Below are 14,756 nucleotides of genomic sequence, written 5' to 3' on the forward strand. Positions count from 1 at the left end.
CAAACATCGATATTAAAATAAATATATAATACTAAATCCGTCACAAGCCTCATATCCTTCGCAAAAAAAAAAAGAAATTGAGGCGTTGGACAACAGTGGTTGATCATGGCTATCTGACTGACCACGACCAATAACAATAATTTAGTATCAAGTAATTTATACGTTTCTATGGAAACTTTGTAACTGCTAGAACAAAAGCATCTCACTGTTGAATACGACTATTACATAACGTCCGCTCAGGTATATTGAGAGTAATTTTGGTTTATGGTGTTTTACATTGTCAGAAACGAACATAATGCGCAGCTGACATTTTCAGATTATAGTTCATGCAAGTATCAAACATATTAGGCCTCTACTTAATAGTTAAATTGTCGGATATGATTTATAACAAAATAGTGTGTAAAATTATTTTGGTCAATTCTTAAACAGTTTTTCAACATTTGCTTACTTTCAGAAAACTGTTCTATGCTACAGCATTAAAAATATTTGAATAAAAAATAGAATAACCAGAAAATTAGCTCACATTTAAAGATTCTGACGTCACAAATATTATACTGTATTATACAAATATTGTATAAAGCTACACAAAAGACCATTTGTTGATGCCGTCCCTAATTTTGATCTGATAGAGTAGAGAGAAGGCATCTAGTTAATAGTATCTGTTGACTAATCTTTCCTGATTGAATAGTGCATGGGATTTGATTGTCGTTCTTATAGAGCAGCCACGTCCGAAACTGTTGGGAGCGTTTGTTAACCCTCGGATTCCCCGACTTAGAGCTCTAATTATATGGTCACGCCCTATCTCATCGTGAAGTAGGTAAATGACGAAATCGTGTCATGGTTCAAGGCTTTTGTATTTAGCGTTAACTTACGAACTTCACAGTTGCATGACCGATTTTTAATAAAAACTGAACATTCGAGTTTAGGAGTTAAATTAAAACAGTGTCACTTTAACACAGCAATATGACTTTAATTCAAATGTATAAACATTTATTTACTACTAAAATAAATCAATCTTTGTATTATCGATGTGGTCCGCATAGAAACTACCTGCTTTGAAATATCTTTTTCTGAACTATTCATGCATCAATTTTTCCTTGTGTCCATTACTTTGTTGGATACAGGATGCCTATCACATATGAACTACACAAAAAATTATAAACATTGCGATTAATCCTATTAAATCCTGTTGGGGTTCTCTCTATATATACCACATAGAAAATTGGTTATTTAACATTTCATCTAACTTCTTCAGCAATTTCTTCCCACAGAGTGCTGTAACAAACAAAGACATGAGGTTAGTCGTTATGATACAATATATACACCCCATAGATAGTGAACTGTATAAAAACAATTGATTATATTACAGGTTAACAACTATGCTTTTAGTATTAACAGCTTTTATTAATTTAACTGATAGAATTAAACTGATAAACGTCAGTTAGTCATACAATAATAATAATAAATAAAGTTTCTGGGTCTGGCATAAGGACATTTCATAGTATATAAAACAATATCAAAGGAGTGTAGTGGTATAGGTTCTTGCATAGCGCTACGCTCAGTATACGTATTTCTTATTGCACAAAGCATAGCTCGAGCAGTTGGGGAATGAAACGAGTATACATTCTGTTCCATAAGAAGACATAACTAATATATGTGCAATCAGACTGTTGAAACGAGCACTTAGATACCGCCGTTATCATACACTAGAAGAATTATAGAAAGTCTACACGTATGGAGTGATGTGCCATGAACAGGACAGCCTTACGACGAAGCATTTGCCATGGTAATTACGCTGCAGGACCACTTTCAAGATATGATCGTCAGGTAGAGCAGGAATTCTCAAACTGTGGTACGTGAAGCTAATGTCAGTGGTACACGACACACTTAATATAACAAATCATAAAATTTGTAGTAAGCCATATTTGAGTTTTCCACATATATATATATATATATACATAGTACTCCCCTCACTTATGGACTCTACTTGCATAGACTCGTCAGTATTTTCTTCCTTAAAATTAACAAAAATGGTAATGGTACCACATATTCTTCAATCATGCCAGAAAAAACAATTTTTAACACTTACGCATTAATTGGTAAGTGTTAAAAATATGAATTTTTGTTACTAGTTTTTTAAGTTTTTTTTAAAAATTAGGCCTGGATTTGTAATTTTAAAAAAAATAAATAAAAAGTGATACGTGAGCTTGAAACGTTTGAGAATCATTCAGATAGAGCATGACCAGATCGCTTTACTCAACCCTCTGTCGGTGACAATATGCCTGATCGCTTTACTCAACCCTCTGTAGGTGACAATATGACTGATCGCTTTACTCAACCCTCTGTAGGTGACAATATGACTGATCGCTTTACTCAACCCTCTGTAGATGACAATATGCCTGATCGCTTTACTCAACCCTCTGTAGGTGACAATATGCCTGATCGCTTTACTCAACCCTCTGTCGGTGACAATATGCCAGATCGCTTTACTCAACCCTCTGTAGGTGACAATATGTCATTTGGTCCATTAATGTCATTCAGCAAGGAAACCCTCCCAACCTGAACATAACCCGCTCTTAAATATTATCCAACTTCCTATAATAATAATAAAAAAACAAAAAACACGTGCCCTTTCAGTTTTCTTTTCCGGGGTTTATAATAACGAAAAAAAAATGTTTTTGTAAACGTCTGAATAAACTACACACACGTGTATGTGTAGTTCAACAAATTGTGGTGAGAGGGCACCAAATATTCAAAAAAAGGCGAGGGATAATTATTTATTGTGACACAAGAAATACAATACGCGTTTAATAATTATTTTGATTGTACACCTTTTACAAATAGTTTGTTTTTAATTATGCACAAAGCTACATAAGGGCTATCTGCGCTCTGCCCTCCACAGGTATCGAAACCTGGTTTCTAGCGTTGTAAGTCCGCAGACATACCGCTGTGCCACTGGGGGGGGGGGCTTTTCATATAGACGAAGAAGGCTTACAATTTTATTTGTCATGAGACATTAGGTAGGTCACGAATTGGAGAGGAGATACGTGCCAGCAGATAAATCTTCCGAGAATCACCGATGACGCATTAGCATCTACATTATCTCAACGGTCGTAAGTAAGGTAACTATACAGCGTTAAAATAATAAGAATATTTACACTGTGTTGGTGACAACACTGAGAATGAAATATCAAGCTTAAGAATATATTGTATTAATGTCAGCCAACAACTAACAATAACAAGGACGAACTTGCATGCATTTAATAATTTTCTTCCAATACAGAAATATATTCGGTACAAATAAGCCGTAATTATTAATACTATGACACTATTGTTTTCATAAGAGAACAGTAGGCATAGTTTATAACTTTGTAATGGTCTCATTTCATTAACAAATAACAGAACATTAAATTTAAAACGCTTTTCAAATACTATCATCCACAATTAGGAGTAGTCCCAAACTCTCCCGTCTTTTACTTTTGTCCACCCCTCTCTCTATAAATAAAACGTTCGTGATTCCTTAGTGATTGACCAATCAATTTAACACCACACAAGCCAGAAAGAACAATGAGAGCCGACTTATATTTAAACATATTCGTTTTTGGTGTTTGATTTTTACTTTCTTACACGTGTGACCCCCGGTGGAACAGCGGTAATTATACGGACTTACAACGCTAAATCCGGTGTTCGATTCCCCGCGGTAGGCTCAGTAGATAGCCTAATGTGGCTTTGTTCTAAAAACAAACAAACAAACTTACACGTATGTAAATTAACTAGTTAAGGTGTAATACGATGTTTATTTCATGCAGTACTTAAAGTAAAGCAGCCTTTATATACACACGAAGAGGGGACTGACATTATGTAAATAATTCATCTCGTTAGTTAATCTTGTAATTTCGTTTGAAAGTCTGGGCGATGAACTTTGTTTTCAGACTAGTTGTTAATTATCACATATTTACTTGTATGTGTTTTGTTCTTTTTTTTACACTTATGAACTTGTGACTTGGTCTAAAATTTGAATTCCATTATGGCCGTTAATATCATTAAAGCTACAGTGTTCATCTGGTGAATAAATGCAATCTAGTCATTATAGATTCTACTTTTCTGCTGTACTGATTTATAACATCAAGTATTTTTAGACAAATTGGTAAACCCGATTGCATTCATGAATGGATATGTTATCTTAAAATATTTTAGTTATTGTATATACATTATTAACAGTCACACTTTTGATCAGAAGTTCTTAACCATTCTTTTTAAAGCTGTGTATGAGTGATGTATTTATATTTTTACCTTATTTTTCCAAACAGAGATTTATTTGAGAAGATCAAGTTATCTAGCAGTTAGTAGAGAAGAATGTAATTAGTGCTTATCTTGATATATACAGATCCGAACACTACGTGTAGAACAAGTGATATCACTTTGGGAAAGTGTTCCAATAATTTTTTCTTTATGGGCAAATATGTTATGATGTATGACAGAAGAAACGTTTCCATAAGAGTTTATTTTCTTTAACGTTCAACATTCTATATAGTTTGACTAAATTAATGTTTATAAACCTGCTTAGTACGTGTTGTACTTATGAAGTCTGTTATATTAGCTATATATATATATATATTTAAAAAGTGATGATAATGGTGTTTTTTGAGATGTACTCAGAATTTATTTATTTCTTATATAAAAAATAAACGAATTAAATGATAACATGTAGGTTAATCCATTGTATTTGGTTCTTTGTTCAAAATTAGATGTACTTTTGCCATCTTATGCACGAAAGCAAACGACCGACCATGTTGTATGATAAATGTAAAATTAATAATGTATTTTAAAGTAAATGGTTGATGAAAATCAGTAAAAACCTGTTCGTTTGTGAAAAATTCTTTTTACGGGTTTCTCATGTACAGTACAATTCTACTTTCACAGCTGGTTTCTTTCGAAAAAAACGACAGATTTATAAGGTACCGAAAGCGACACTAGAGGGAACTAGCGTCCAAACATCAGCCAATCGTCAGGTTTAACACGAGAGCAGCAGTAGTTTCTAAAGAGGCCAGTCTGAGGAGAACAGAGGTACTATCACCTCGGTAATAAACCCGTTACCTGTTTATAAGAGACGGCTCTGTTCTTTTATCAGATACAATTCATAAAACTTTGTGTGTCAAGCATGTGTTGTGCATTCCCTGACTAGTACAACTGATCACAGAGAAGACTGGTGTTATTTCAAACCATACTTTTTTGGCAAATCATCTCCATTACACAAGTGCATCCTCCACGAGCTGTTTATTTTATCAACTTCGTGCAGGGCGTTGGCCATTAGCACATGTATTTCTTTTAAAGTGCTAACTTGTATGACAGATATTGTGTGTTTTTCTAGTTTCTTCAAGGGAGAACACAGAACTTCTTTTTAACTGACTTGATTTTAATGTATGGCAGCCGCGTCACATTGCTTGGAAGTATCTGAGAACGATAAACAGAGTAACGTAACTACACCGTCAACAATGAAGGAACTCCCTGTGATTACTACTAATGGAGATAGAGATTATAGACTGGAAGACTTTGAAATAAAGAAAACTATAGGTAAGAATTATCAAGTTCATCTTACTTCTCCACGTTATTTACTTTCACCCTCCCCAACTTCTAAGATATGAAGCCTCGATATCTACTTCTTCAGACGTATGTTTTTAAAACTTGAACATTTGTTTGTGTTACCACTTTCAGATATTACTAGTGACCAGTATGTTGTTGATATTAACAATTAGGCAGCTAACGACCTAATTAATTAGAGAAAAAGTTATGTATGTTAGTAATACTACATGTATTATCTTTCATTCACATTATTATTTTTTAAAGCGGTTTCTCAGCTTCTCAGACAATTCTTATGATATCCTGCTTTAGTGTTTATGAGTTTATAATCTTTAAAAAACAAGTCTGTAATATTCTATCGAGACATTTTGAATAAGATTGGAAAAACATTCTTGATGGTTGTTTTTAATAAGGGGATACCTTCTACTGTAAACAAATTACTGAAAGGGTTATTTTATAAGCAATGCATCTTTTAGAAACGATCCCTGGGTGAAAGTTTTTAATGTGGAATATTTATTTCAGATACAATTTCTGGATGAATATTTTTAACTCGGGATACTCTATTTTGGTTAACTGTTTTTGATGAGATACCAGGTTAAAAGAGCCTTGGATGACTGTTTTGCATATGGGGTACTTCTTTCAGATAATATTTCCGATGACAGTATTTAGTCGCGGCATAGCGGCTCATAGAACGGCTCTGAATTTTTTTTTTTTTCTTTTAAGTACAAACTTTTAGCTCGTCGCTGTGTCATCTCTTGACCGATTTGAGATTTAATTATAGTTTTGGACTCAGAAGGTCAAACTCTTTCAATTGATATATTCGACCACGCCCAAAGTCTCGTAGATTAACTTACTCTAATCCTGAGTAAAAGAATTTCAATTTGGGGGGAAGCTGATAGAGATCCTGATGAGTAATAAAATTGAATCGGGAATACGCGTACCCCACGCTTGGTATTGCTAGCGCACAATAATGTAGCTAATAAAAAAGAAATAAAGGTCTCGTAGATTAATTTACTCTAACCCTGCCTAAAATAATTTCAAGTGCCGCGGCTATTGAGGATTCCTTCTTGTTTTAATACGAAATACGTTTTCTGGAAAGATTCTTGTATGATTGTTTTTTAATATGAGATACTTTTTTTGTAATATGTTCTTTGCTGGCCGTTTTTTAATATGAGATACCTTTTTGTAATATGTTCTTTGCTGGCCGTTTTTTAATATGGTATCTTTCTTTGTAAGCACTTCTTTGTCACAGTTTTTAGTATTGATTATTTGTTTTGGAAAATATTCTAGATTTATTTTCAAATATATAAAATATTTTTTCCTGGAAAGATGATTGCGTAAATGTTTTTGTTTTTCTAAGATTACATATTTTTCTAATTTAATGTTTTTGTTAAAGTCTTGAACTGATTTAATTCTAATATATAACCCAAATTCTGAAGAACTGAGAAGTGTGTTCTTTTTTTAACGTGTATTAGTTATTACGAAATACGGAGATGAACTTGAAACTGACTTGTTTCTTAAGCCTACTAAATCTAAACAATATTGAGTTTCTCATTAGTCGTCTTATACAAACTGAAATAAACATTCATCTGTTGCTTTCAATTTTCGTTCAAATCAGAAGTTTGAGGAGAAAGACCAAAACCAAAATATTTCTTTAAGGTAATCACTATATCCAGAAAATTTAAAAGACAGATGGTTTAACGTAGACAAATGTAGGAATGGTAAGTAGACTTATAATGAGAGTGGAAAACAAATATTTGTTTAGTTATTATTCATTGTCTTGCGGTTAAAATTAATTCAAATGATATCGAGAAAGATCACGAAAACTTCAGACAGCACATAAGATATTTTATATAACTTACTTAGCTATCCTCTCAAGAAAACGATGAAAACCTTTATAAAATTTTCAATCTGGAAAAACATATGTAAATATCGGAGAAGATATTTATTTGTACAATAAATCACCTTTTTGAATTTCTAAAAAAAAAAAGATTATATTCAACGTTATGAATGTATTTTCTGACGTATTAGGGGAGAAAACGAAAAGACAGTTTTAAGGAAATCGTTTTAGTAATTGCTTAAAAATTTCTTTCATGCCAATATATATATATATATATATACATGTGTGTGTGTGTAATAAGTACTCTATGTTTTATATAAATAAGGTTATTTTTACAAAACGTCATTTTGGACGATGAGTGTTGTTAGTTCTTTACTTTACTTTTTTATAAATATTATGCAAATATTTTACTAATTTTATCGTATTTAAATAAAATCAAAGGATATTTTGAAAACACCATGGAACCAATTCGAGAAGGGGAAAAAAAAAAAGATTTATGAAAGCTATGTTTGTTAGATTTTGCCATCTGCGCTAGCCGATCCTAATTTAGAAATGATAGAGACTAGAAGGAAGATAGTTAGTAAACACTACCCACCGCCAACTCTTAAGCTACTCTAATCGAGTAATGGAAATAACTGTTATAATTTCCCATCGCTGAAAGGGCAAGAATGTTCAGTTATGAGATTCGAACTTGCGATCCGCAGATTGCGAGTATAGCGCCCTCATCTGGCAATTTATGAGTTTCCAAGAACTTATGAATGCAAGTAAAGAAGAATACGTGATAATATGTCAACCCACAACAATATCGTTATATCCAGTGTTGACGAGGCCTTTTGGCCAATACTATGTCTGAGATTACGTAATTTCTTGTTTTTCTCTCTCTCTTTCTTTATATATATATAGTTACGTAGAATTATGTACAATGAATTAATAAAGACTTTTAGCAATCTTGTTAACAAAATACTGCACACAAAATTACATAAAGTTTTTACAATAAAAGGAAAATGGTGATCTTGAAAGGTGTCAAATACAATTGATTATTAATCGGAAAAATAGATATAGAATTCAATTTTCTTACTCTACTTTTCCGAATCTGCAATTTTACTTGTAACTGGTAAAGCATGTTTCGACCCGGTTATGCATTTTAAACATTGCTGATCAATGAAGCTTTGACTTGATACGTTTCAAAATTACATTTTTGTTGCCATTATTACGTCTTTATTTAGCTCTGGTCGAATTTAGCTTTTTCGTAACTGTGTAGATATGTAAACACAGACGTTTCAAAATAAAACATTCTAATTTTTTAATAAAAATCTTCAAGGAGCTAACCACTTGAAAAGTCAAATGATTGTTAAGTCAGACATTGGAAGAATTTCTATTGGGCAAAAAGTAAATACTTTCTTTATGTTTTAATATGAAAATCTTTCTCCTTGGCCCACATTAGACAGCGTTAATATTGCGAGGCAAAACAATTTATGCTTCAATATAAATTGTAATATGAAAAACTAGCCTTAAACAATTTATGCTTCAATATAAATTGTAATATGAAAAACTAGCCTTAAACAATTTATGCTTCAATATAAATTGTAATATGAAAAACTAACCTTAAACAATTTATGCTTCAATATAAATTGTAATATGAAAAACTAGCCTTAAGCAATTTATGCCTTAATATAAATTGTAATATGAAAAACTAACCTTAAACAATTTATGCTTTAATATAAATTGTAATATGAAAAACTAACCTTAAACAATTTATGCTTCAATATAAATTGTAATATGAAAAACTAACCTTAAACAATTTATGCTTCAATATAAATTGTAATATGAAAAACTAACCTTAAACAATTCATGCTTCAATATAAATTGTAATATGAAAAACTAACCTTAAACAATTTATGCTTCAATATAAATTGTAATATGAAAAACTAACCTTAAACAATTTATGCTTCAATATAAATTGTAATATGAAAAACTAACCTTAAACAATTTATGTTTCAATATAAATTGTAATATGAAAAACTAACCTTAAACAATTTATGCTACAATATGAATTGTAATATAAAAAACTAGCCTTAAACAATTTATGCTTCAATATAAATTGTAATATGAAAAACTAATCTAAACAATTTATGCTACAATATGAATTGTAATATGAAAAACTAACATTATACACACGATGCTTTTTCATTTGAACCTGTGCAATCTGGTATATTTATCTACCTTTAGAAAAGTACTATATCCAGTTAGTTAACATTATCTGCAGTCTACGTACGATTTTAAATAATGTTACACAAAATTTATTAGTTTGTCGCTGTATGAAGGTTATTTTCAATTACATAAAACCTTTCCGTATCAGGACGTGCATTGTAAAAATAACACCAAAAACACCAGTTGGATCGACTTTTTTTGCTTTCTTGAATTTTAATGGTACATATCCTTTGTCATTATTTTAAATTAGTAACTCGCCTTGCTTGGTAGAAAGGATCTTGTATACTCGACATGAGCAAGTTTACTCTTCAAGTGATATAGTTTTTGAGGACTTTTTCTTAGTTTTCAAGTATAAATAAGGTTTAAACCGGTACACATCACACACAAATTCTTTATTTACTGAAGTATTTCTGATCCTCCGAACCTACCTGAAATCCTTCTCGGGTCATTGCCCCATGTTATTTATGAACGATTTGAAATGCATTAGAATAGAGTTGGAGATACACAGATGGAATACTTAGATATATCATAAACTTGACGGAAATCTGCAGAAGGACAGAATCCACTGTAGTCTTTGATATGGAACAGTTATTGTACAACTTCTAGCTATGCCTACTGTACTGATCTTACTGTATAAAGAATACTGGTTTAAGAGTCAGAGGTACGTTAACTTTAACCGAACGTGCTTAAACACAAGTAATAAAGGGAAGAGAATTAGCTGTAGTTAATAAAAAATTTTTGTTGTTTTCTTAGTCTGAACAGCTCATAGGTGTTGAAAATATCTGCAATTTAAAGCTTATCTTAACATCTTTTTATGTTATTGTTTCTTCCACAGCAGAATCGCAACACTAATCATAATGCATCTCAGTAATTGTATTAACTAATCAGTGATAAAGTTATATATTTAAGTGGACAAAGTCCAAGCTCAAAAACCTAAAAGTTAAAAACAGTACTACGAGGCGTTTGATAAGGAGAAGTGTGCAGATCGATTCACGAGATAATTCGTATCTTTTATAAGCATTTACTTCAAAATATTTTTACCTTTGTACTGTATATGTTGTTCATTTTTTTCTTACACAGCATGACACAATTATTTCAATGCAATAAAAAACTAACTAAATCCTATCATTTCTACTACGAATAATATTAGCAGCAATATTAATGCGGTTTAAGATCAGTTTTGAAAAGTTCAGAACTGATTTTTTATTGAATGAAAGCGGACGATTGTCAATATTACTTATAATTCAGTTGACATTATATATATATATATGTGTGAGTAAAATAAAAAATAGAAACATTCATACAATTTTTATAATCTGTAAGTAACACATCTGGAGAATTATACAAATTTCCAGAGTTATAATGCGAAACGTCTAAAACATCTTTGATTGGTTTGTAATTAAGCACAATGGGTGATCTGCCCACCACGGGTATCGAAACCCGGATTCTAGCGGTCTAAGTCAGCTGACATACCGCTGTGCCACTGGGGGCTCTTTGATGGGATGGATGTTTGTTGTAATAAACATTCAAAAGTGAACAGCGTGTTTTCTGTGCCATTCTTGTTACTTTCGTTAATAAAGAATACACAAATACATTGTTTAATTGATTAAAAAGCAATGTGTTTTTATCATCTCATTTTGTATATATTTTTAACTTAATGTTATCGTTATAGTTGCTAACTATACTTAAATAATACCTTCAAAAATCGATTATATAAAAAAAAAACATTCCTTTCATATTTATACGCGCGCACACATATAAGTACAGAATGTCTGAACGTTGGTGCAATAATGTAAAATTCTTTTCCAGCTGCAGATAGAGTTACAAAATACGTTACTTACATTTTTTATAAAGATTAATTATATTCCGAAGAACTATTCACCTGCTTTAACTTTAGATTTTAAACGTTTGATTATTGTTCTATAATCTAAAACTTAAAGTAATAATTTAAATTATATTAATATATTTCAATGACACAGAAACCACGACGTGAGAACTACCCTTATGTTCAGATAATTAAAGTTTACAACCATAATAAATTAGGGCCAATATTATATATGCGCATATTTTTATTGTATCTCCTAGAATAATTTAAAATTGGAATTTTACTCATTAGAAATTGGGGTGGGGGTGTATAGATAAAAAGATGTTATTTAGGTATTGATTGGAATAGAGGGTGTATCGATAAAAACATGATATTTAGGTATTGATTGGAATAAGAAAGTGTATCGATAAAAACGTGTTATTTAGGTATTGATTGGAATAGAGGGTGTATCGATAAAAACATGATATTTAGGTATTGATTGGAATAAGGAAGTGTATCGATAAAAACGTGTTATTTAGGTATTGATTAGAATAGAGGGTGTATCGATAAAAACATGATATTTAGGTATTGATTGGAATAGAGGGTGTATCGATAAAAACATGATATTTAGGTATAGATTGGAATAAGGAAGTGTATCGATAAAAACATGATATTTAGGTATTGATTGGAATAAGGAAGTGTATCGATAAAAACGTGTTATTTAGGTATTGATTGGAATAGAGGGTGTATCGATAAAAACATGATATTTAGGTATTGATTGGAATAAGGAAGTGTATCGATAAAAACGTGTTATTTAGGTATTGATTGTCGTTTTCTCTTCCTGAACATCATAGAGTTTACAAAGCCAACGAAGGCATAATTTATATCATTTATATAAAGATAATAACCAGTTTCATAGTCAAACAGTTTCTACAACTTTCCTACCTCTCGCAGCGTGAGTAAACCAAGTTCGACAAGGCTGGGTTGTTACACCTTGGAAGAAATAAATTTATTTTTGGCGACATTTACGAAGAGCCTGCTTGCGCAACGAAGTGTGTATTCAGTTAAGTCAGCCCACGCTGTATATGCCTTACAAGTCCAAACAGCTGCACGCCCTTTCAACAGAGAACTTCGTATACAGGTTCTTTCTACTTTTACTTTTTTCTTAGCCAAAGTACTAGCAACCAGTATCTATCAGGTATAGAGCACTCTGAACTTTCAGTAATAGAAAATAGTCAACGCGAAATAGACTTCATCTATTTCTCGTCGCTTCCATTTTCTACAATGCATTTTTTTTTAATTATTTGTTGCTGAAAGACAAATGATCTGCATTCTAGCAGGGTTGAGTATAAGTTAAAGAAGCCGCGAAGTTCCTATTAAATTGCCTTATATGTGCATTTCTTTTAATTCTGTTCATTTAAGGCATTGGAAAGACATTCCCCCCCGTAAAAAAACATCACTGTCATTCAAAGATCAAAAGAGTTCCGAAAGAAAACTCATTTTCTCTTACAAAATGCTGCTAGTTTTTGTTATAACAGAATTTAATGTTTAGTCGTAAAGAGATTCAATCTATCCCTTTTTTTTTTAGTTTTCCCTTAAATGCAATGAAAAAAGTTTTTACTGAAATGAATTATATAAAATTTGCTATAAATGTTTTTATTTAACAGTTTTCGTTTGACAAACCTTGCAAAAGATTTAGTATTTTATTCCCTAAGTAATTTAATGGTCATTTATGCTAACTTGTCAAATGTAACTTTATTCAGGTGGAAAATGAAAAAGATGCCTATTCACACGAGAGGGTACAAGTGTATTACAGTTTAGTACAAGCCAGTGAAAATATATTTTCAGGATGTCAAAAATCAACAACAACACAAAAATAACTAAGTTCTTTTAGAAAACAATGGTGCAAACACACTTGGGTTACCTAGTGTATCTCAACACTGAGTTACTTAAATTCAATGTTGCTTTATTTATTTCTTAAAACGGTGTGTGTTCTGAAAGAAATTAGGTAACTCAAACACAACTTTTGAACACACACACACACACACACACACACACATATATATATTGAGTGAGAGTAGTCTTCTCATGCTAGAATTTATTATATTTTTGCTTATTCGTTACATTATAAATGTCTTTTCTGTATATTTTACAGAACAAATTTCAATCGCAGATAATGTCATTATAAATGAGTTGACGAATTTGTTCAATTTCTCCTATAATTGCACACTTTATTCTGGCGGCGATCTTGGTTGTACACTGACATATACATGACTGCCTGTACTTCTGTACACATTATACTGATGTGGTACTTTATTTTTTGTAGAATGACAACCAAACATAATGTGCTCAGGAACAGTTAATTTTCATACGATATCGAAGTAGCATTCCCTTAGTATTTGCTTATTATACCCTTTTTCATCATCGTTTCCACAGTTATTTTCAGTACTATATTTATGTTTTGTAATACACCAAAATACACATTCTACTCTCACAATACTTGAACGAAAATGTTTGTCGATATAATGATTTGGTATCTGATAATGATCACAATTTTAATATACCCTAATTGTCCCCCAGAATGTCCCGCTAGAATCCGGGTTTCAAGAGCACAGATAGCCAATTGTGTAGCTTTATGATTAATTACAAACAAACAGGGAATAAATTAGAGGACGTTATGAAGCATGTTAAACGCATATAAGAGCGAATAATGTTGGAAGATGTAAATCAGAAAAGTTACTTGAAACGTATAAACAATTTGTTCAGAAGTTTAGGGATAGAAATTTACATCTGACCGTTTCGGTAATACTTCATTATGCTTTAAGTTTCGTAGCAGGATCCAAAGTTTTCGTGACAGATTATCAAGGATATGCTTAGAACAAAAGTAGGCTGATTGCACTTATGTAATAGTTTTCAACATATAGATCCATTATATGCTAAATATTGGCTCTACTTAAATAGGCTAGGTGGCAAGGGGTGAAACTCTAAAGAAATTCACTAAAGACAGATTGAATTAAATTTGTATAGTTGGACCGTTAGAGAAGGATGTATTGCATAATAAGTAAAACAGTTCTAACGATTTAAAGATAAGCTTAATTGCTATTATTCTATTGTTAGGAATATCAGGAACAAAATGAATAAATTCAGGACCCAAGTAAAAATGGGATGCTATGATATAATAGGATTTACCGAAACTTGGTACGATTTGGAGAACATTGATAATTCGAATTATTAAAAAACTCCAGATTATAAAATATTTAATAGTGATAAACTTGATGAGGGGGATGGGGTAGCTATATATATATATATATATATATATAT

The 14,756-nt window shown here is 31.5% G+C and overlaps 1 protein-coding gene across 2 annotated transcripts in view; it reads left to right on the top strand.

Annotated features, from left to right (window-relative positions):
• Positions 1–5,051: 5,051 nt before the first annotated feature.
• LOC106472109 (protein kinase DC2-like) overlaps positions 5,052–14,756 on the top strand; it is a 69,304-nt gene continuing 59,599 nt past the window's right edge. For both annotated transcript variants that reach the window (XM_013932740.2, XM_022401496.1), the window contains exon 1: positions 5,052–5,574. In XM_013932740.2, the coding sequence (XP_013788194.1) occupies positions 5,424–5,574 (151 nt within the window). In that variant the 5' untranslated portion in view covers positions 5,052–5,423. The remainder of the gene's footprint in view (positions 5,575–14,756) is intronic.

This window comes from Limulus polyphemus, unplaced genomic scaffold (genome assembly GCF_000517525.1).
Source record: "Limulus polyphemus unplaced genomic scaffold, Limulus_polyphemus-2.1.2 Scaffold117, whole genome shotgun sequence".
NCBI lineage: Eukaryota > Metazoa > Arthropoda > Merostomata > Xiphosura > Limulidae > Limulus > Limulus polyphemus.